This window comes from Silurus aristotelis (assembly GCF_946808225.1).
Source record: "Silurus aristotelis genome assembly, chromosome: 16".
In the NCBI taxonomy this organism is placed as follows: domain Eukaryota; kingdom Metazoa; phylum Chordata; class Actinopteri; order Siluriformes; family Siluridae; genus Silurus; species Silurus aristotelis.
Window position 1 is genome coordinate 17,490,561 of NC_139589.1, and position 21,047 is coordinate 17,511,607.

At 35.9% G+C, this 21,047-nt stretch overlaps 1 protein-coding gene and 1 long non-coding RNA gene across 2 annotated transcripts in view; one reads left to right on the plus strand and one right to left on the minus strand.

The window, feature by feature from the left end:
• Positions 1-21,047, plus strand: part of LOC310739423 — a 195,388-nt gene that overhangs the window by 159,928 nt on the left and 14,413 nt on the right. The window lies entirely within an intron of this gene.
• stbd1 (starch binding domain 1) lies at positions 15,368-20,184 on the minus strand. The gene is made up of 2 exons (XM_083565334.1): positions 19,704-20,184; positions 15,368-18,569 (listed from the first exon to the last, which is right to left on the minus strand). Exons 1-2 carry the CDS (start codon positions 19,933-19,935, stop codon positions 17,074-17,076), a joined length of 1,728 nt encoding a protein of 575 aa, XP_083421460.1. The 5' UTR covers positions 19,936-20,184; the 3' UTR covers positions 15,368-17,073.

The window sequence follows — 21,047 nt, forward strand, 5'->3', positions numbered from 1 at the left end:
GGGAGATTGACAGTCATGTTTAGCTTCTTCCATTTTCTAATGATTGCTCCAACAGTGGACCTTTTTTCATCAAGCTGCTTGGCAATTTCCCCGTAGCCCTTTCCAGCCTTGTGGAGGTGTACAATTTTGTCTCTAGTGTCTTTGGACAGCTCTTTGGTCTTGGCCATGTTAGTAGTTGGATTCTTACTGATTGTATGGGTTTGGATAGGTGCCTTTATGCAGCTAACGACCTCAAACAGGTGCATCTAATTTAGGATAATAAATTTAGTGGAGGTGGACATTTTAAAGGCAGACTAACAGGTCTTTGAGGGTCAGAATTCTAGCTGATAGACAGGTGTTCAAATACTTATTTGCAGCTGTATCATACAAATAAATAGTTAAAAAAAATCATACATTGTGATTTCTTGAATTTTTTTTTTTTAGATTATGTCTCTCACAGTGGACATGCACCTACAATGACAATTTCAGACCCTTCCATGATTTCTAAGTGGGAGAACTTGCAAAATAGCAGGGTGTTCAAATACTTGTTTTCCTCACTGTATATTTACACAACATAGGTATTTTTATGGGTTTCAGATTTTTCAGGGACCTCTTAGATTCACACAGGCTTTTGTTGACGGTTGTGTCAAATGAATACACAGAGTGAAATACACCCTATATTTCCAGGGCTTTGGGACTAATCTCTTTAATCCCCATGCCACTGTCACATCAAAGGCACATATGAAATACAATAGTGAATGTAATAAACATGAACGCAGTCTATTGCTTTCTCATCATTACATTTCTCTTATTTGAAGAAATGCCTTTGTAGGAGATATGCAGTAAGCAAACAATTTGATTATTGCAATTCCCACAATGTGTAAACCTTATATCTTGGTTATGGCTCCAAATGGTAAAGCATTCTGCAGATAGACTTTTGCTGGTATGTCATTGGCATCCAGTGTAGTATGAGATTGATTTTAAAATTATTTATTGTTTGTCTCTACTTACATATCAAACATACTCTCTATGCACAATCCATTTGGATGCTCAGATCAGAGATTGTTTACCTACCTTTGAATTGAGAAGGGATCTGGTTTTTCTAAACAATTGACTTAAAAAAATAACTTAGAAACCATGAATGATAATGGGGGGGTAGGGGGTGGACTTGTAATGTCAAGAAGTTACAAATCAATCAATAATTATAGATTTTAAGGCTTATTTATTTTGCCAAATACTCAAGATCCAAGATTTTATTGTCCTATAAACAGGAAACAGTCTTTTATACCATACAATGAAATTCTTACTCTGTGAATCCTCCAGCAGCTTATGACATACATTATAAAGGACAACAAATCTATAAAATTACAATAGTGCAAAATAAAGAAAAAAGAAGAAAAAGGAAAACGTATATACAGTACAGACCAAAAGTTTGGACACACCTTCTCATTCAAAGAGTTTTCTTTATTTTCATGACTATGAAAATTGTAGAGTCACACTGAAGGCATCAAAACTATGAATTAACACATGTGGAATTATATACATAACAGAAAAGTGAACTGAAAATATGTCATATTGTAGGTTCTTCAAAGTAGGCATCAAGAGAATGCCAAGAGTGTGCAAAGCAGTAATCAAAGCAAAAGTTGGCTACTTTAAAGAACCTACAATATGACATATTTTCAGTTGTTTCACACTTTTTTGTTATATATATAATTCCACATGTGTTAATTCATAGTTTTGATGCCTTCAGTGTGACTCTACAATTTTCATAGTCATAAAAATTAAGAGAAATCTTTGAATGAGAAGGTGTGTCCAAACATTTGGTCTGTACTGTATATATATATATTTGGCAACTAGTTTTCCATATTGATATTTACAAAGTGGTGCATTTTACAAAGGGGTGTATGTATGTACAGTGCATCTGGAAAGTATTCACAGTCCTCTCTAAATTCTCAAACAATACCCCCTTATGACAACATGAAAAAAGTTTCTAACCCTAACTCTTTGCAAATTTAAAAATAAAGGAATCCCGTACATAAGTATTCACAGCCTTTGCCATTACATTCAAAATTGAGCTCAGGTGAATCCTATTTCCACTGATCATCCTTAAGATGTTTCTACAACTTGATTGGAGTCCACCTGTGATAAATTCAGTTGATTGGACCTAATTTGGAAAGGTCTGTCTATATAAGGTCCCACAGTTAACAGTGCACAATTTAGAGCACAACCAAGAGATACAATTTAAGGAAAAAACTTCTTTCACAGTGTCATTATGGGGGAGTGTTTGGAGAATTTTGAGGAAAAGAATTAATTTAATCTATTTTGGACTAAGGCTGTAATCTAATAAAATGTGGAAAAAGTGAAGTGCTGTAAATACTTTCCAGATGCACTGTATGTATGTATGTATGTATGTATGTATGTATGTATGTATGTATGTATGTATGTATGTATACGTGTTTGCAAAGGATCCAGCATTTGGGGCTCTGTGATGTTATTTGCACATCTTAAGAAAGGATACTGTCCCTACATAATCCAGACATAATTAATTTGGTTGTAGGATTTCTTGTTGCTATAAGAGTTACTTTTATTTTTAAAACTCTTGCAAATTGCATCTTACATTTTATGACAAAACCATGACCTTAGATACAAATCTGACAAGGAAAAAAACTGTCAAAGAAATAAAAATTCATAAAAAGTGATTTAAAGTAAAATATTAGCTGTTTTATGATATGGCAGGCCAGAACATTGTCTTTTAAAACTTTCAATAGCACACCTGAGTCTACAAAAACACAACTGCAGTATGACAACAGGTGTCCCACACTCGACACATCAGAATGTTTGCTGATGACCACAATCACACAGTGAATGAGTTCAATACAATAGTACACAATTCTTTACACGTCTTGAAACAAATCCACGTCAATCCAAATGGGGGGGGGGGGGTTTAATAGCAACCTTTTTATTTGCTTGCTTTTGTATTATTTTGGAAATGAAGATAGATGTGTGTAACTATATTGTTTTTTCTGTGAATGCATTTAACATCCATGTTTGTAAAAAATCTAAATGCTAAAAATGCTATCAACTCACTTTTTCTGCATTTAATAATTCTGTAATAAAGACCCTGGTACATTTATCTTGCTACTCAACTGTCATTAAAAAAATCTTTAAAAAAAAAAAGAGAGAGAGAAAGAGAGCTAAAGAGAAAGTGAGGAACTGATATATGAGATGGGTTAACACAATGGTTCACAGACTTTTTCATTCAATCCCCCATCTATTTTGCTAATTAAAACATAATGTCTTGCTTCCTACAGCTTTATATTTTACAAAAAATAAAGCAGACCTGTCAGTAGCAGTCATTCGATTCTCAGGTTGTATGGCTCACTGTCTAACATTAAACTCTTATATACAGCACAAATGTACATTATTTATTCAAGTTGTATCATAGCAACGGTCACTAAATTTGTTGACGTGACAATTTTTTTCCTCTTGTGTAACCATTATTTTAACACTTCATTCCATTCATTTTACAGTTTGCAAACAGTTTCCCCGCTCACAGCAGTGCAATTTATTTCTCACACTTTTTATGTTCTCATTCTCATCTCCCTGTGCCTCCCCTGCAGTACTCTCACACCTCTCATGCAGGACCCACGTCACACTTTAGGAACCATTAAATTAAGACATAAATTAATTTTAATTAATTGATTCATTTGTTTGTTAGTTTGTCTCTTAAAAACTTTTCTTCAGTTTTGAAAAATGATTTAAATGTGGATGAACGAGTTATAAAGGCTAAATGGGACCCAGGTCATGGAATTACACAAGAGCTAGAAGGGTGGGTCATGCATTTTGGTTTCATTATGTATGTGTTTGTGTGTGCATGTATCATGTTTTGGTTCTGTAGGTATAGAATCACAGAGAAAGGTACTAAGTGCTTTGTGTATGACTGAAATGTGAACGTATGAGATCAGAGTGCGCAGGCACACAGCACACACGGTTAACATCAACACAGTACATTCCTTAGTGTATTATGTCACGGTACGGGAGGTTTACTTTGATTATATTACCTTGGAGGCAGGAGTGAAGTGCAAGCTAAATATACAGCATTACCTAATCGCTCAGGAGAAAAGTATTTACTAGGCTTTTAGAGATCTAGTTCAGCAAGAAAGTGCCTTTGTTAGAACATAAACGTCACATTATTGCAGCAAATCATTTTCAAACATGTCTGGCTGATTGAGTATTTTGAAGGCTTTAGTGCAATAAAAAAAACAAAAAAAAAGGTCTTTGAGATTTCCACTGTATACTGTAAGTATGTTTAGTAGATGTGAGTGTTGCATTCACCACTGTACACTGTATTCCACTGTATACTGTAAGTATGTTTAGTAGATGTGAGTGTTGCATTCACTACTTATTAAGTCCAAGGAGAATCTCAAGGTTTGCTGCATGTTCAGTTGTGTCTGTCTCTCTTACAGTATGTGTGTGTCTACAATTGTCTTGCAATTTAGTCTGGGGGTTTTTTGGCACTTCTAAACACTGACTTTACAATGCCTCATAGAATTCCTTCAATGGTATATATAAGTAGCTTATAAATATATTGTCTAATCGTTGGTTTGTTTTATTCATGGTTTGTACCATTTATTCTGCACAGGGATTTAAGGGAGCCTAAAGCCTTTCCCAGTGCTCTCAGGCACAGAGTCTGGGACACTCTGGATGGGGTATACACCCCATAATCCCACAGACCATTCACCCACAAAGGACAAATTGGAAATTGCAAACAGCCTATAATTCATGTTGTTGGACTGAGGGAGAGAAAGTGGAGTATATGGTAGAACCACCTAAATGGTAGAACGGTAGAAAGGTAGGTAGGTTTCATTCTTTCGTTCTTCCTTCCTTTCTGTTCCTCAATGTTTCAGTGAATCTAAAGCCTTTCTTAGGAACAACAGGTCTCAGGCGGGCGGTTCACCGAATCATCTCAGTGTTTCAAACCCATTCACACCTGTATCATAGCCAATGCATTGATGTATTTTTGGAAGGTGCAAGAACACAGGAGATCAACAAAGAAAGAATATACTATACTTCACAAAAACAGTAACCTAAGCTCGGGATCGATACGGGGAGGCTGTGAGGCGCCAATGCTACCTACCGTGGTTTGTCTATTCATTCATTGACTGCTTTATAATGTCTATACCAGGAACACTAGGCAGGAGGTAAAAATACAGCTGGGGATGCCAAGCTGACACACATCTACACTTTTTTTTCCACCCTTATTTATTATAGCCAGAGCATGTTTTTAGAAGTTTGAAGAAAACCTTTAGTCTTTTCAACACTTTTAAAATTCTATTTCACAGACCTCCCCTTAACTTAGCTTTATTTTAATACTATTATTTAAATGTTAACAAAAATACATTAATATTTTGTTTACTTATTTATATAACTATAAAAATCATAAGTCTTTTGATGTAGGCCTACTGGCTTTTGAGTTATTAAGCTTTGGCATACATCTATTTAATCTAAGTAAGCTAACAAATCTAATTATATTTCTGCCTAATAATGGCTTACTTTATATTGAGAGTTAAAATAAAATAGAAAAAAATAAACTTGACTGTTTAAAAGTTTGCAAGTTTGAAATTAAAGTATTAAATTTTTATCACCTTTATACCATTTAATGCATTTTAAATTAGCACCTTTTTTGTGATTTTATGATTCAGAATGACAAAAATCTAACAAGCTGTTATAAGCGAACAATGAGTCAGCGCTAATCAGATTTCCTTCATTTACAGCTGAAGCAGAAACACAGAGCATATTTAGCACAGGGGTGCACAGACCAGGCATAGCATTATGCCCTTATAACATTATATAATAACCTAATATAAAGGGGACCAAAACAATATTAGGCAGGTGGCCGTAAAATTACTCCTGGTCAAAACCACTACAAAACAAAATGACATTTTAGTCTATGTTCACTCACTTTTATGTCTTTAGTCTTATGCTCAGTCTCAGTGTTTTTTTAACCTATTTTGAGACACAAAACACACAATGTGAGTCATTACATTCCACAAACTTCCACAGAAAAGTTGTTTCCTTGTAAAATGATATTGTGAAAGTTTTCTCTTTTTTTTTTTTTGTTCTTTTTTAAAAGCATGTTGGAGCAATGGGTAGCAATGACAGTTCCAGCACCTCCGGTTCAACCACAAGCTCAATTTACAATCTGTGCAATGTTTCTCAGTTTTTACATTTTTGTTGGTTTCCTCTGGGTTCTCCAGTTTTCTCCATATTCTGGTAAGCGAAATATGTATGTATGTATGAATGTATGTATGTATGTATGTATGTATGTATGTATGTATGTATGTATGTATGTATGTGTACACCCACATATACAGAGTTGTGTGAAAAAAAAGTAGACCTCTTGTTGCAACAATTGCCTTTCTAAGATCATTGCTAATGTGTTTCCTCTTTTGCATTGTGTTAACATACACCCAAATGCTCAGGCCCTGCTAACCGCTGCAACATAAGCGTTTACTGAGGTGGTCACACTTGCTGATGGTCAATTAATCAAAAACCATTCTTAGTCTCTTAATTCCTATAGAAGTAGTCAGGATATACTAGGATATACACACATAGCTTCTCCAGTTCTGCTTGTTTTTTGAAAAAAAAAAAAAAAAAAAAAGAAATTAAATATAAATAATTATATATATATATATATATATATATATATATATATATATATATATATATATATATATATATATATATATATATATATATATAAATAAATAGCACGGTGTAATACATCATATGTTGTGGAGAAACTACTAGATAGAAAGCAGAAGTGGAAAGCAACAAATACTTCGTTACTGTAAAGTAACGAAGTAAATTTTTCTGGTATCAGTACTTTACTTCACTATGTATTTTCTAGACAACTTTTTACTTTTACTCGTTATATTTTTACACAAATATCTGTACTTTCTACTTCTTATATTTTCAAAACAGGCTCGTTACTTAGTTTTAATCTATTTGGTGAAATGTCAATATTTTGTCTTCGTGCTCTATATTGGGAATGGTTTCACTAATAATAAAAAAGCAAAACATTTTGCATAAAGCATCCATGTTTATCCATGCCTATGGTAGAGTATTAGAAACTTGAAAATTATTAATTTAATGTACATTTAGAACAGATAAAAATGTAAGATTAAGTTTTGTTTAATATTGAGTTAACTCATAACAAGCATGCCTTTAATCACGATTAAATAATTTTTAAAAGATTGACAGCCCTAATATTACTATAAAGTGACGTCCAGTTACCAGCGTGACACTAAAACAGGTAGTAGTAAAGGCTGCTTTTTACTTAAGTACTTTCAGAGTCCAAACTGCTTTACTTTAACTTGAGTAAAAAAGTATAGTCAGTGTACTTTCTTCCAGAGTATTTTTAAACATAAGTATCTGTACTTCTACTTAAGTGAAGGATGTGTGTACTTTTGCCACCTCTAATAGAAAGACAAACGTTTGTTGATTTTTTAAGTGTGCTTTTCTATGCAGCCATTAGGGGGCGTAATACTCTTGAATATCTGTCTTTTTGCCTACTTTGTCTCAAGATATTCACACACAGACTACGCATATGTGGCAATATTTAAATGTTGTGAAGTTCTATCCAAGCCCTATAATTTTTCATATCTTTTTTTGCCCATTTACTACTTTATTACTTTTCTGAAGTGCAATGTTCATGAGAATATAAACTGATAATCAGAACACACACACACACACACACACACACACACACACACACACACACACACACACACACACACACACACACACACAAAGGCCTAAAGTACATGCTTAACCAAATCAATCTGTGTTTGTTCATTCCTTCATTCCTCCAAAGTATACAGTGACTTATTGCAATGTTTAATTAAACACAGTTAACCACGACACACACACGAGGAAGTATGCATGCCCAGCTTATCACCACTAACAAGAATTACATGTTGCCAAATCCAAGCCCTCTGTACTACATGTGCTCCAGACTGTCATGAGCATTAATAAAAAACTTTCAATCTGTTGTTTTAGTACAGAACAAATCAGCAGATTGTTAGACCTTCTGTGCACTCTTGTGACTTTTGACCTTTTCTGATGAGCCGTTTTCACTTTAAGGTTATGTAAGCCTGAATGTTTTTCCCTAAACCAACATTGCACACACAGGTTTGCCATTGAAGCACAATAACATTCAACGTGTACTCAAAGGCCACATCTTTAGATACACGTGGCATCTCTGTGAGCTTTTTCTCTGGAGCATATTACCATAAATGTCACTTTGGAGGTATACAATTACTGAATGCTCTGATGGTGCGGCTGTTGCAATGCACAATGTGTCAGCTTCTTATATGTTTTCTCTTCCTTCAGAAAAGGAAGACCACTAAAGAAGCTCCACTGACCACATATTACACTGTGTAAACTTACTGTCGCTTTATGTCTCATCTACCATGTTGATTGCATTTTGAAAGTGTGGCTTTACAGACTACAGCACATCAAATGATACACTGATATAGTAATACCACATAATTCCATGACATATCACTTCTATTCTGGTCTGTGGTGGCCTTTGGGGATTGGCAATTACACCAAGTTGTATTTTTTATTTTTTTTACCTAGATGGTGGGTGCACCTGATTAAAAGTGTCTATCTATCTGACTATCTGAGACTTAGTCATACTACATATATACATTAGGGATGGTGAGTTTCATTGATTTGTATATTTATTAGTAGATGAACTATACTTTCATTATTTAAAAAGTGACTAAATAATTTGTGGCCAATATTTTATATGTAGATTCATTTCTTTGCTAATCTGTTTCTCAAGCGTGATCTCTCAGCACTGCTGCTATGTGAATATGATGTATTACAACACTATAGAGACCAAGGTGTGTCCTGAGAGTCACACAAAATATAGATTAACATGGCAGAGGTAGAGCTGCATCCTCCTGTAAAAACAGGAAAAGAACTTCTGGTTTTTGCTTTCTGTCTGAAACAAAGAAATAAAAGAGAATTATCAGTACCAAATTAAATTGCAAATTGAAATCGTATTTCATCGCCTCAGTAGCTGCTTCATATGTGTTTTTAATGTATCGCATCATTGGCTATATATCGAGAGGCGAATCGCGTCGGCCTCAGTTATGGAGATGCACATCCCTAATGCACACTATTACTATAATAAAATGTCCTTTAAAATAGCAAGATTTCATTCATAAAGGCCATTGCAAACATGCTTAATCTCACTTACCACTAAATATTCCATGGCCCAGGCCTCTTTCATTTGTTTAATGCAGAAAGGATATTTAATTCTATCTTACTGATTATTATTTATACTATTTATTATACTTCCCACCCACAACAGCTTATAGGTGACAGATTGCACCTTTGCACCTTTAAAGTCTTTTTTTTTTTTTTTTTTTTTTTTTTTTAAGACATTTGCTTGTGCTGCAAATAAATTTTAGCTGTCGATCAACCACATTTTGATGTTAATAAAATGTTATGGTTGAAGGTTAAAGGTCTGGACACCCACCCAACCAAACACATGCGATTAATTTCCAAACTGTTGCCACAAAGTGTACTGTAGCATTAGACTTTCCCTTTACTGTGGAACTAAAAGCCAAAAACCTGCTCCAAACATGACATTTCTTCTGTGCACAAACATTTTGGGGAAGAACCACACATGGCTGGAAAGAGCAGGTGTCCAAATACTTTTGTCCATATAGTGTATGTCAAATCCTATACATAAATTAATTTATATAAAACAATGTAAAACAATGCTTTATAAGGGTTAGATTTAAATCTGTAAAATAGTCTTCAGTATAAAGTGTCTATATGGTTTCTTTCAGTAACATAAGCACATAATTCTATTTTTATTTATTTTTTAACAAGAGGGTGGTGAGATAAAGACTGTTTATAGCTGATATAACACTAATCAGGAACTTGTTAATGAAATGTATCAATAAATGTACTCACAAACAGATAAAAAAGTATGCAGTGGTGCAACAAAATTGCTGAATCTTACAGTTATCAGTGACTGGAAGCATAGACACTTACACTGGTAATGCTCTTTGAGTGGGAGGGGTTAATGGGATACTCTCATTCTCCTCTCAATCACAGTGACACTAATCACTAATTATGGGTGTTTGTGAGCTCAGGAAAGTAAAAGAAAGCAGACAGCATTTTCCTCTGAGTCTGTTATGCTGTTAAACTGCGATTGACTGGCTTTACTTGGCAAGGAGGAAGCACAGAGTAGCTTTCACTCTCCATGGTTTGCTTTGGTGAATGTCATTATAATACGAGCTGGAGGGTGGAAATTGGCAGGTAATTCAAGTTTTATTGTATAATGTAAATTATATGATGTTATTGGAAAATAATCAAATTATGGTGTATATAAACAACCTTTTTTTTTTTTTTTTGCATCTGCTGTATCACCATTCTGCAATGTTTTACTCCTTGCTTGACTTGTTAATGGCATTTCTAGCATAATATTTAGATAATTATCTGCATCAACAAGCAGATGCTGTTGTTGAAATGAGCATTTTGTAACCTGGTTTGTTTTCTTTGTAAATTATTTCCTTTTTTTTGTTAGGTTCAGCATATACATTTTAAGTTATTAATTCCATCCCTATAAGTTATAATGTTCAAGAGATTTCGAGAGAAAAAAACCAAGGAAACTTTATTTATACATAATACCTTTCTTTAACTGAGTACTATATTGTCAAAAAGTGACATTTTTTTATACAGAAAATATATTATACTTTAGTTATAAAGTCTATTTTGTTGAAGTTATCAACTGTTCGCAGTTCGCTCCAGTGGTGCCATCTACAGTAATCTCATGTATCTTTTTGGCTATCCATGTGGAGGCCATCTGCAGCAGCGGTGAATGTAATGAGAACTCCACCTAGAAGTGGAGCTTCTGAATAAATCAGGTAGGTTTGTAAAGCGGGGTTCAGGATACAGTAAGTGGTATCAAAAACGTACCATGTATAGCTTGACACAGAGTAAGAGCGAGAGCGAGAGAGAGGAGATAAATGTACCTGACATGTAATTTAATATACTTCTTTATGAAATTATAGTGTGCTGTTTAGTATTTAAAGATGTGCCCTGTGTTGAACTTCTGCTGCAAATCAGTTTGCCCATGGGCCCACAAGTGCAAGTTGCAGTGTGGACATTTTGATTGGCATCTAGAATTTGTTGTTACTGTCTAATTGAAGAAAGTGCTCTAGATAAAGACCTGACATTTGTTTCAATGTTGCGTTTAGAAAAAAAAAAGCACCAGTATGCTGCAAAGGTCACGTTCACAATATTGGTAACGTTCACCCCCCTCCCTTTCAGGTCAACTTAGAAATCCATGGTTAATCTTAAAACACTGTGACTCATAATAACACACAAAAGCTTTTATGTGATGTGAGTGCTTCCTGCAGTGTGGAGAGTGAATATTTGCATGCACTGGCTTTCTCTCTCCTTTTTTGTACGTAGAGGTATCGTTTTATGCAACAAGAAATGGAATGAGAGAGAGAGATTTATTAACAGTCACTAAAGCCCACAGATATACTTCTGTATAGTCAATATCTGTGTGTAGTTTTGTGTGTGAATGTGACTGTCGAATTAAGAGAATTAATCATCTGTGTGCAAATATAATTGAAAAAAAAGTCAAGGTTGAACGGTAATGTACATATATATATATATATATATATATATATATATATATATATATATATATATATATATATATATATATATATAATGTATCTATGTTTGTATGTGTCATTCTAAAATAAGGGGAAGTTCTTAAAGCTATATCACATTCATTTAGTCATATTCAGTCAATTCATGTATGCAGAACTGGGGTCATACTGAGAATGAAATCTGCTGCTGCTGACCTTTCGAACGTTTTATCTAAATTGAACTCACTTGACCTGAATACTGAGCGCACCCATTTTTTTAGCTTTATTCTAGGAGAATAGTGGCTGTTGCTCAACTATTTGCTAATGATTTCTGTAAAAGCTTGAGTATTAGAATGATAGCAAAACACAAGCCATTAAGCCACTACACAGGTTTATAAATTAAATGAAAATTCATGTATTTGGTTATTGGTTCTTTTCTATGATCTAACAAATGTTGAGTTATGCCATCAGTGCTCTCTGTACTTCATTATATCTAAATGTTTATGCCTTAAAGTCTTTAGGTAAGACCTAAAGACAATCCTAAAGCAAAAACAATTAACATAAATAAAGTGTTTTGTTCTTGGCCGTGTTATCTGCAGATATTTGCTTTCACTGATTCAAGCATTAATATAGGTTTGGACATCGTAAACAAAAAAGCCTTTGGACAGATTTTGTGGTAATAGACATCCTGGACGTGGTCTGAGTTCAATAGGGACAAGACTTATTTGGTTTCTTCTTGGGTCTAATCCAACAAGAGGGGTTGGAAAATCTAGAATCTTGAACCCTGACTTTTACAGCAGCTAAAAGAAGAAGAAGGAGAAGCAGACATTTTATTTAGTCTGTTATAACAGCTGATTTGTAATATTATTTTTGAATTCCTAAATTTAGATACTGATTTCATATCCCAAACCAAATTTTAGTCTAACCATGAGGTCTTTTTTATCACCGTATAGATACTGATTTATCAGTTGCCATCTTGATAAAAAGGGTCTTCAGTTTAGCTTATTCGGTCTACTGCTTATTTGATAAATAGTTTTGGGTTCTCATCACAAAAAGAACTTATTTTTGCAAGCATTTTTTTTACTGGAAAAAGGTCATTGCAATGCATTTTTACTTACAGCACCGCTCTGTTCCACTTTCCTTAAAATTCCCCTGCTTACTGTAGGTGAAATTAATCATTTATAGAAACTGGCCACTTGTGCTTCCTTCCCTTCCAGCATCTCCCTACCAACATCTCCAAACATACTCACAATCTTTTACTAATATAAACACAGGAAAAGAGTCAACAAATCCAAAGTAAACATGAAATGCAGTTCATGTTTCCCAATTTAAATTTTTTAACTTGCTCTATACCCTATTTAAAACACCTGATCCGGTCTATATACATCCAGAATCTTCGTTTAGATTTCAGATCAATCAAACAAGGTTTATTAACATGTAAATTAAATGTTGAAGAAAAACGCACAAGTGTAATATAGTTATTGCAGCAAGTCTGCCAAGTAGCTAATGCAATCAAGTAAACGAACTATAAAAATCATTCTCAGGCTAATCAGGTTGAAACGCACTTTAATGAATGCTGGAATTATTTCCTACCAGTGTGAGATGCAGTGAAGTTTGAACAAGTAAAGCATGAAAGTCTCCCACAACTTTTGAATGAAAGCCAGGAAGTGATGGCCTGAATCGCTGTGCTAATGGGTTGCGGTTAGTAAACAGGGCATGATTGATGTTTCAATTTGCATCAGGAATTGGATTTGGAGCTCGTTATGACTTCTGAATCTGAAGGAAAAACAAATCAATATGAGGAGCAGACTTGACCATAGAGACAGTTAGGGACCAGCATATAAATAAATCTTAATAAATATACATGTTCATTCACAACTATATACAATAAAAATTCTATCTTTTAAATGATTTGTTCACAAGATAGCTATTTGACAGATATAAGCTGAAGCTCTGTTGATTATGCTACCTTTCTAGCTGTACTCACTGCCCCATTTATCTCCAATAGAGCTATTATTGCAGCTTTTCATCAAAAGGAACTGTAATATGAGCTAATAAAGGTCAATTGGGGGACAACTCGCACTGCTCCATATTTTGCTAGATGAACATTTGGTACGAGAGAAATGGACAGGATGATTGATAATAAATTGCAACCCCGGTAGTCCCAACATCAAATTCAGCATGTTAAAAATATTCAATTCTACCAAGAACTGTTTTTCCAGCAAAAAATTTGGATAAAATCTATTACAGTTTAAATAAAAAGAAGGCAGTGTGTTGATGTACAGAACCATTTCTATTCTATGTTGATCAGCTATAACATTAAATCCAACAGCCTAATATTGTGCAGGTCAACTTTGTGCTACCAAAACAGCTCTGACCCTTTAACGCATGGACTTCAGGAGCTCTAAATGTATGGTATCTGACACCGGGTTTAGCAGAAGTCATACCAGAGACACCCTACAAGGCCTGTATTTTTATAGATGCTTAATCATTTAAACATCAGTTTGGCACTTTAGCCATTAACTTACAGATTATTTATTTATCTAACACATCACTTTAAAAAAAGAAAACTGTTCAGTTGCTACATAATATATCCAACACTTTAACAGGTGCCATTGAAACAAGATAACCAGTGTTTTTTCATATTATGGCTAGTGTATATTGCAAAGACTGGGAGATGGAAATTTTATCATGGGAAGAATTATGAAGGGGATTATTACATGGATAATATCCGAAACATCAGGAAGCCCACGTACACCATGGTGAACCTGTTTTCTGTCCACTGACCCAAAGTCTCCCTTATATAATGGCTAATGATTGAGTAATTTTACACGCAATTTGTAAGCACCGCACACACTGATATGGGAAAACACCACTGCTGCTATTGAATATTAAGGTAATTAAAGGTCTGAAACCACACAAGATATTCAATTAAATGTATTTTTATTTGCATAGCGCTTTCAACAATGAACATAGCAGCTTTTATCACCACAGATAATGTGGTGATAAAAATGAATAAGATGTTCTTTATAAGTGTAAGTTTGTCCCTGATGAGCAAGCCGGTGGTGACTGTAGCTAGAAAAAACTCCCCGACATGCTGCTTGCCTGTATGGCGAATGGGTTGGCTATGTTGTCAACCATTAAATAGATATTACAGACTTACTTGACATTTTTACTAGCTTGTAGGTGGTGGCATAAGTGTAATTTTCAGTCATTTTAAGTTCGAGTCTACATGAGCATCAGTGAGCCGATGCTTATAGGAACAAATAATAAATTGAATGCAGTAGTGGACAAAGTACTTGCTTTTTAATGTATTTAACTATCAAAGGTAAAGAACCATGAAGTCTATATTGAATCATTAATGGAGTTCAATGCTCCATGCTCTTGTGCATAGGAGTTTTCTATGCACTGCACACATTCCTATGAGAACTGATGGGTTACACTTGTGGTTTCATGTCAGGTTCTCATTGAACGCAATATATGCATTGATGGAAGGCTTATTTTCCTTAAATGTATGAAAGTGAAATATATTGCAAATTCAAACATACCTGAAAAAATATTTTAAAAAGTAAATGCCTGTGGTATGAAACCAGTTACATTCCGTAATTTGGAAGTCAGTTTCACGAGAATATATTCGATTTATAAATGTCAGTTTAACGACTGAAACGAAATATGAACCCAAACATGAAAAAAACATATCCAGGTACAGTTTTATTTTATTTATAAAGTATATTGGATGCTTACATAAACACACATATTTACAATATAAAACACTATGACTGACACTAACTGCAGCACATTGTGAGTTTTATAAGGCATAGTTTTGGTAATAAACTTTAATGAATAAAAGTATTAGTTATTTATTCGTTTTTTTTTAAAGCCGTTGAATTACCGTTTTAGACGAACATTTTCAATCGCACTGGTATCTCCTTAAATTCATACAGAAGCTTTTCACCAAAAAGCTCCCATGCTGATAAGAGACTTTCTTTCCGGTTAGGATACTCGTAATTATCCATTCCTGGTCTTTAAAAATTTACCATTGTGTCTTTTTTTTATTTTTTATTTGCTGTCGTATTTTTGCTGCTTTACCTCATTACTCGATTCTCAGTTAGGGTTAACTGCCATCTATTACTGCACAGATCTAACTGTTTCAGCTTCATCCAGCTAGCAGAAATCTCCAATCATAAAACCAGATAGCATACTGGAATCTCATCATGCTGCCAGGTTGCTCAATAATCCACAAGATTTGACTTGGATTACTGCTGATCCGCAATCTAGAATGATGACATGCAAATCGCTGACATGAGGGCAAAACTTAAAAAGCTCGAAAACCAAGCATATTTTAACTATTGTTGCTGCTTTGTTACATATATGCATCTGTGATCAGCTTACATAAAAAGTTCATATTTATATAACCAGGGGTGGAAAAAAAAAAATACTGAGAAATTATACACAAGTGAACTTTATAGATGTGACAAAATCTCTGGAAGCATTAAGCCAGAAAGCTGCTACTTTGAAATGTACTCGAGTCTCAACTATTTGCATTCCCTCCTGTGAGCATGTCGTACACAATATGTTTGACTAACACTACACAGTTTGCTAGTAAAATATTACACTGATAACCAATATTTACTCAACCAGAATTTGACTTGGCCAAATATGATAGCTACTGTAATCAATGCTAGCCGAACCTGGCACTAGCAAAGAAATGGCTAACTCAGCCAAATATAACAAGGTAATGTTAGCAAAACTTCCCTTTCACTGCATTTTAAAGAGGCTTTACTTACAGTCTGGGAGGCTAATCCACATCTAGAGATACACTATTGGATCAAATCGATTCCATTTGGCATAATTCATTAATTCATCATTTGATTTTTATGCAGCATACAGTGGAAGCCTAGATGACCAAAGAAACCTTTGATATTTGGCAACAAGTACTTAAAAAAATATGAAATAAACATGCAATCACCTTTCAATACCATTTAAGTAAAGTATTAACACTGCAAATTAATATTTACATATGGTAAGGAAAGTACAATTACTCAATTGTTTTTACCATCCCTGCATATAATACATTTTTTGGCAAATATTATATTGCATAACCACTAGAACAGACAAGCGACTGGAAAATAAACCATTTCTCTGAGTAGTGTAGGACACCTAGATATTATTATTGCTGGTTAAAGAGCCACAGGACAAACGCAGTCGACACGAGCATATCCAAATACAAGCGAAACCACTGATTGAAGGTGAAAAGAAAAATGTGCATACTGGTATCATTATTGCTACATTAACAGTATCACAGCCTCATGCATCATATTTATGCTAACATCCGTTTGAAATAATGCACCCGTGATGAATATTATTGCTAGATAGAATGTCACTGATTGATGTGCTTTCCTTTTTAGGCGTACCCCCAGTTCTTATGGAGATGAATCTGTTCCTCTTGCCCAGACACGGCAAAATGGCGGTTTTCACACTCCTCCCAACGACGGATCTTCCCCTCTTCTACCAGGATAAACTTCCACTCAACCTGGCTGTCCAAAGGAAGACTGATGGTGCAGGACCAAAACCCATTTTCAATGCTCCTCAGAGGAACAAAGCTTTCCCAGGACCCGAGTTCCTGCTGGTTCCCTGTTACAGCCAGAATCTGTTTGGTGGAGTGGGTGATGTAGTGAACTCTGAAGTTGACCTGTACAAGCTGCGGCATTGGCAACACTGTTCCTACTTTCTTATTCAAAAGATCCACTTCATCCTTAGCGACATTAGTACTGGTGTCCACCGGGACATCGGTCTTGGCTTGGCGTGAAATCATCTCAGCAGGAAGCCTAAAACTGGTGGTAGCTGGAACTGGAGCTGAGGAAATGAAGGTCTTACTCGAAGTCTGACTTAGCAAGGACAGGTCTCTCGTGTCTGGTGGTCCAGTGCTAAGCCATTCATTGCTGTCCATAATGGCCTCCATGATGCTGATCTCATTTTTCTTCTGGCTCACATCTGCTGGTTTGACCTCTGTTCTATCCTTGCTTTCTTCTCCAAGCTTCAGAGGCGCTAATGAATCGACTTGCAAACCAGGTACAGTGAAGCCCAGGTAGTTCTGCGGTGGATTGGTGAGAATATGGTCAAATGTGCTACTCGGGTGCTGCTTGGTAGCCAGAATATCGTCAGTGTCGACCACTTTTGTATTCAAGATGGTGTGGCTGCCATTGAAGTCCTGACGTTTTTTTACATCTATCTTAGACGCGATTTTCTCAGAGGCCAGATTACACAAGAGATCAGACTGATCCTCATAGCAGTGGGAGTCAAGGTCATTCATCTGAGGAATATGCTTCTCTAAAGCTTTGGTTGTCACCTCAGTATCTTCCATCGATGTCTTTTTAACAACTGAACTTGTTGCATCAGAGGAAATATGCAAAACTGAATTAGATACGAGTATATCTTCCTCATGAGACTTGTTCACAATTTCTTGAGATAAGAGGGTGTTGTCTAACAGATCTTCCACAGACTGGCACTTTTGAACAGGGACATTTTTAGCTTCCAAAATCTCTTGGGCGCTCTCCGTTTCAGAAGGCTCATCCACGTCTAAATGCATCTCAGACTCATCATCAGGGGTATTTTCCTTCATACCATTCTCAGGTTCTTCTTCAGAGGGGCTGTTAATGTTATCCTTATTATCAAACAAACCTGGCTGCACATGAATACTATTAATGCTATGACGGATAAGATCCTTGTCACTTCCAGTAGTGTCTCCAACATCCGAACAGGGATCCGCAGTAAGTTCTTTCACAATCTCAGGGGTGATTTCCTTAAAAGGGTCTGTAGGGATGAGTTCTGTTGTAGTAGCCAAGGTTATAGTTTTCCGTGAATCTACATCCCAGTCCTCAGAATCTCCGTCTTCACTTCCTTTGGAGAAAAAAAGCAAAGGCTTGTGATTTTCTTTTTTATTTCAACTTTTTTTTGCAGTACATTTATTTTAAGAACTTTTTAAAAACCTTTTTGGCACCACTAGAAGTTTAAAGAAAATGTTCCCAAAGGCTTTTAACTCGTTACCCACTTCCTCCTCCACAGAGATGACAAAACCAGAGATGGCAAAAACATCTTCGTTACATCTCAGAATAGAAATTATACACATCTTACACTAATACCTGATTTCCAAATATTAAACAACATTCTATTCAAGCTTCATGTTTGTTTCTGGTGATTTTTCCATAGATTCGGACACTTTCGATTTGTAATATTTATTTAAATCATGCTGTACACATATCCAAAATCTTTGCTCTAATTAATATAAGCCTCTGTGTCCCCAGCATCACATCTTGAGTTTATTCTCGCCTCACCTCAGACACAGTGTTCCCGGGAAAGGCATCGAAATCATTTTCACAATGTCCAAAAAAGAAGTCTTTTCTAAATATTTTCCATTGTAGAGTACATATGAACGCAGTATAAAATATTCCTAATAATCTCTTAAAGTCACCTTAAATCAATATGCCATTAACATTCATAAAGGGGGTTTGTAAATTAAGCTCATTATGACAGATGGTCACGTGACTGTCCCTCACGTTCAATCGAAGGCCCGGGAGCTCTTTAAACCCAGTGGTGACGTGAATATTACGTCATCCGACTAAATTTCTCATTTAACGCCTTTCATCTTGATTCTCTACTTCCGACCTAGCTCTGAGGTTTGGAAATGACAACTTTATAGTCAAACCGGATATGACTAACAGGAAACGGGTTGTATTAATGTCTTTAAAACGCCAATTAAAATCAATTAGTGAGAAACTGACTGAATATTACTACATAGATCATCTTAGAGCAACAGGTACACTTAAATATAGGCTATGAACAGTATTAAAAAAAAAAAAAACTGATGCTCTTACATGAAATGGTGTCATTTTCCCAATAATCACCGGCGCTTGCGGTTTTATTCCGCCATTCACGGTGAGACACTCAGCACGTGGGCGCAAACACGCACTCCAAATCCCAAAACTGCCCCGGTTTCTCTCTCAACTAACTATTCAAACAGTCGTTCATTTTTACCTGTTGACTTGCTCCAGTCATCTGCGTCCTCTCCACCGCCTTCTCTTCCTCGCGCTGTGGCTTCCTTTTCCGTTCCGCTCGTGAGGTCTTCGCTGCCCCTTTTCCTTCGTTGACCTTTAACGGCTCGGTAAATGAGAAACGCGCCCCACACGGACAGCGAAGCGATGGCGATCGCCAGCACGGCGGCCGCGGCTTCGTAGACGCCGATCGCGCCGATCCCACGGCGGCTCATGGCGACTGTAGAGCCGCTTGAAAGCTCCTGTCGCAACGTCTTTTTCCTCCCCTTATTTCTTCAACGCAAAGCGCGCGCGGTCGGATTCATTACACGCGCACGCGCACCGTTAAAGAGCCGAGCTCACGTTGCTGCGCAGATCATTTAAGAAAAAAAAATCCGTGTCCGCAGTCAGGTGAGCTCTCTGCCAATGAGCTGCTCTGTATGTCTCTTTCTATCCCTCCCTCCCCTTTTCTATCCCTCCCTCCCTCCCTGTCCCTGCCTCTCTCCCCCCCTCCCTCCCTGTCCCTGCCTCTCTCCCCCCCTCCCTCCCTGTCCCTGCCTCTCTCCCCAATCCACGATGCTGAAATACACTCAGTAGATGAAACTGAACCGTTATAAAAGGGAAACGGATACTTCAATTTTTTATTAATCATTAAAAAAAAAAAGGCTGTATGAGACTATTTATGCGTTCACAGCTCAAATGGAGACCAAGGTCAATGATCAGATCAGATGACATGCAAACGTTTTCTTGTAATCAGCTACAATTATAGTTGCACAGTCTCTAGTATCCATCCACATTCTGTGCCTACCTCAATGAAGACCCTTCTTATCTCATTAAACGCTTTCTGTACCTCAGTATACCCTTTTCTTATTTGCCTCTACCTGCCTCACACCTTGTAATACACTTTCCTTCCTTTTTTACTTCAGTATACACTGTTCCTACCGCAGTATACATCTGTACGAGCCCAGTATACACCTGGCTGCCTCCAAATACACCTATCCTACCTTTATATTTACATTCTATCCTATACATTTCAGGTTTTCACACTCCATTCACTTCTATGTGCCGGTACACACATTTTTCTATTCTTTGTTGCACCTCCTCATGCCCTCAGGGTCCCATTTCAATTAACGTAATGCCAATGTACTTGTTGTTAATGAAACAGTTTACTGATTTGATTGGTAGTACATTCTGTGCTTGTTTAGGATTTTTGTAATTTGTCCTTTGGTTTTGGCAGCTTGATTCCTTGTAAAGAGATAAAAGCTAGTTGTGTTTGTTTCCTACAAACCTTGTTTTATTGTGTATTCCTGTAATCTTTATGTCTTTGTTCAGTTTTTTCCCTTATAGT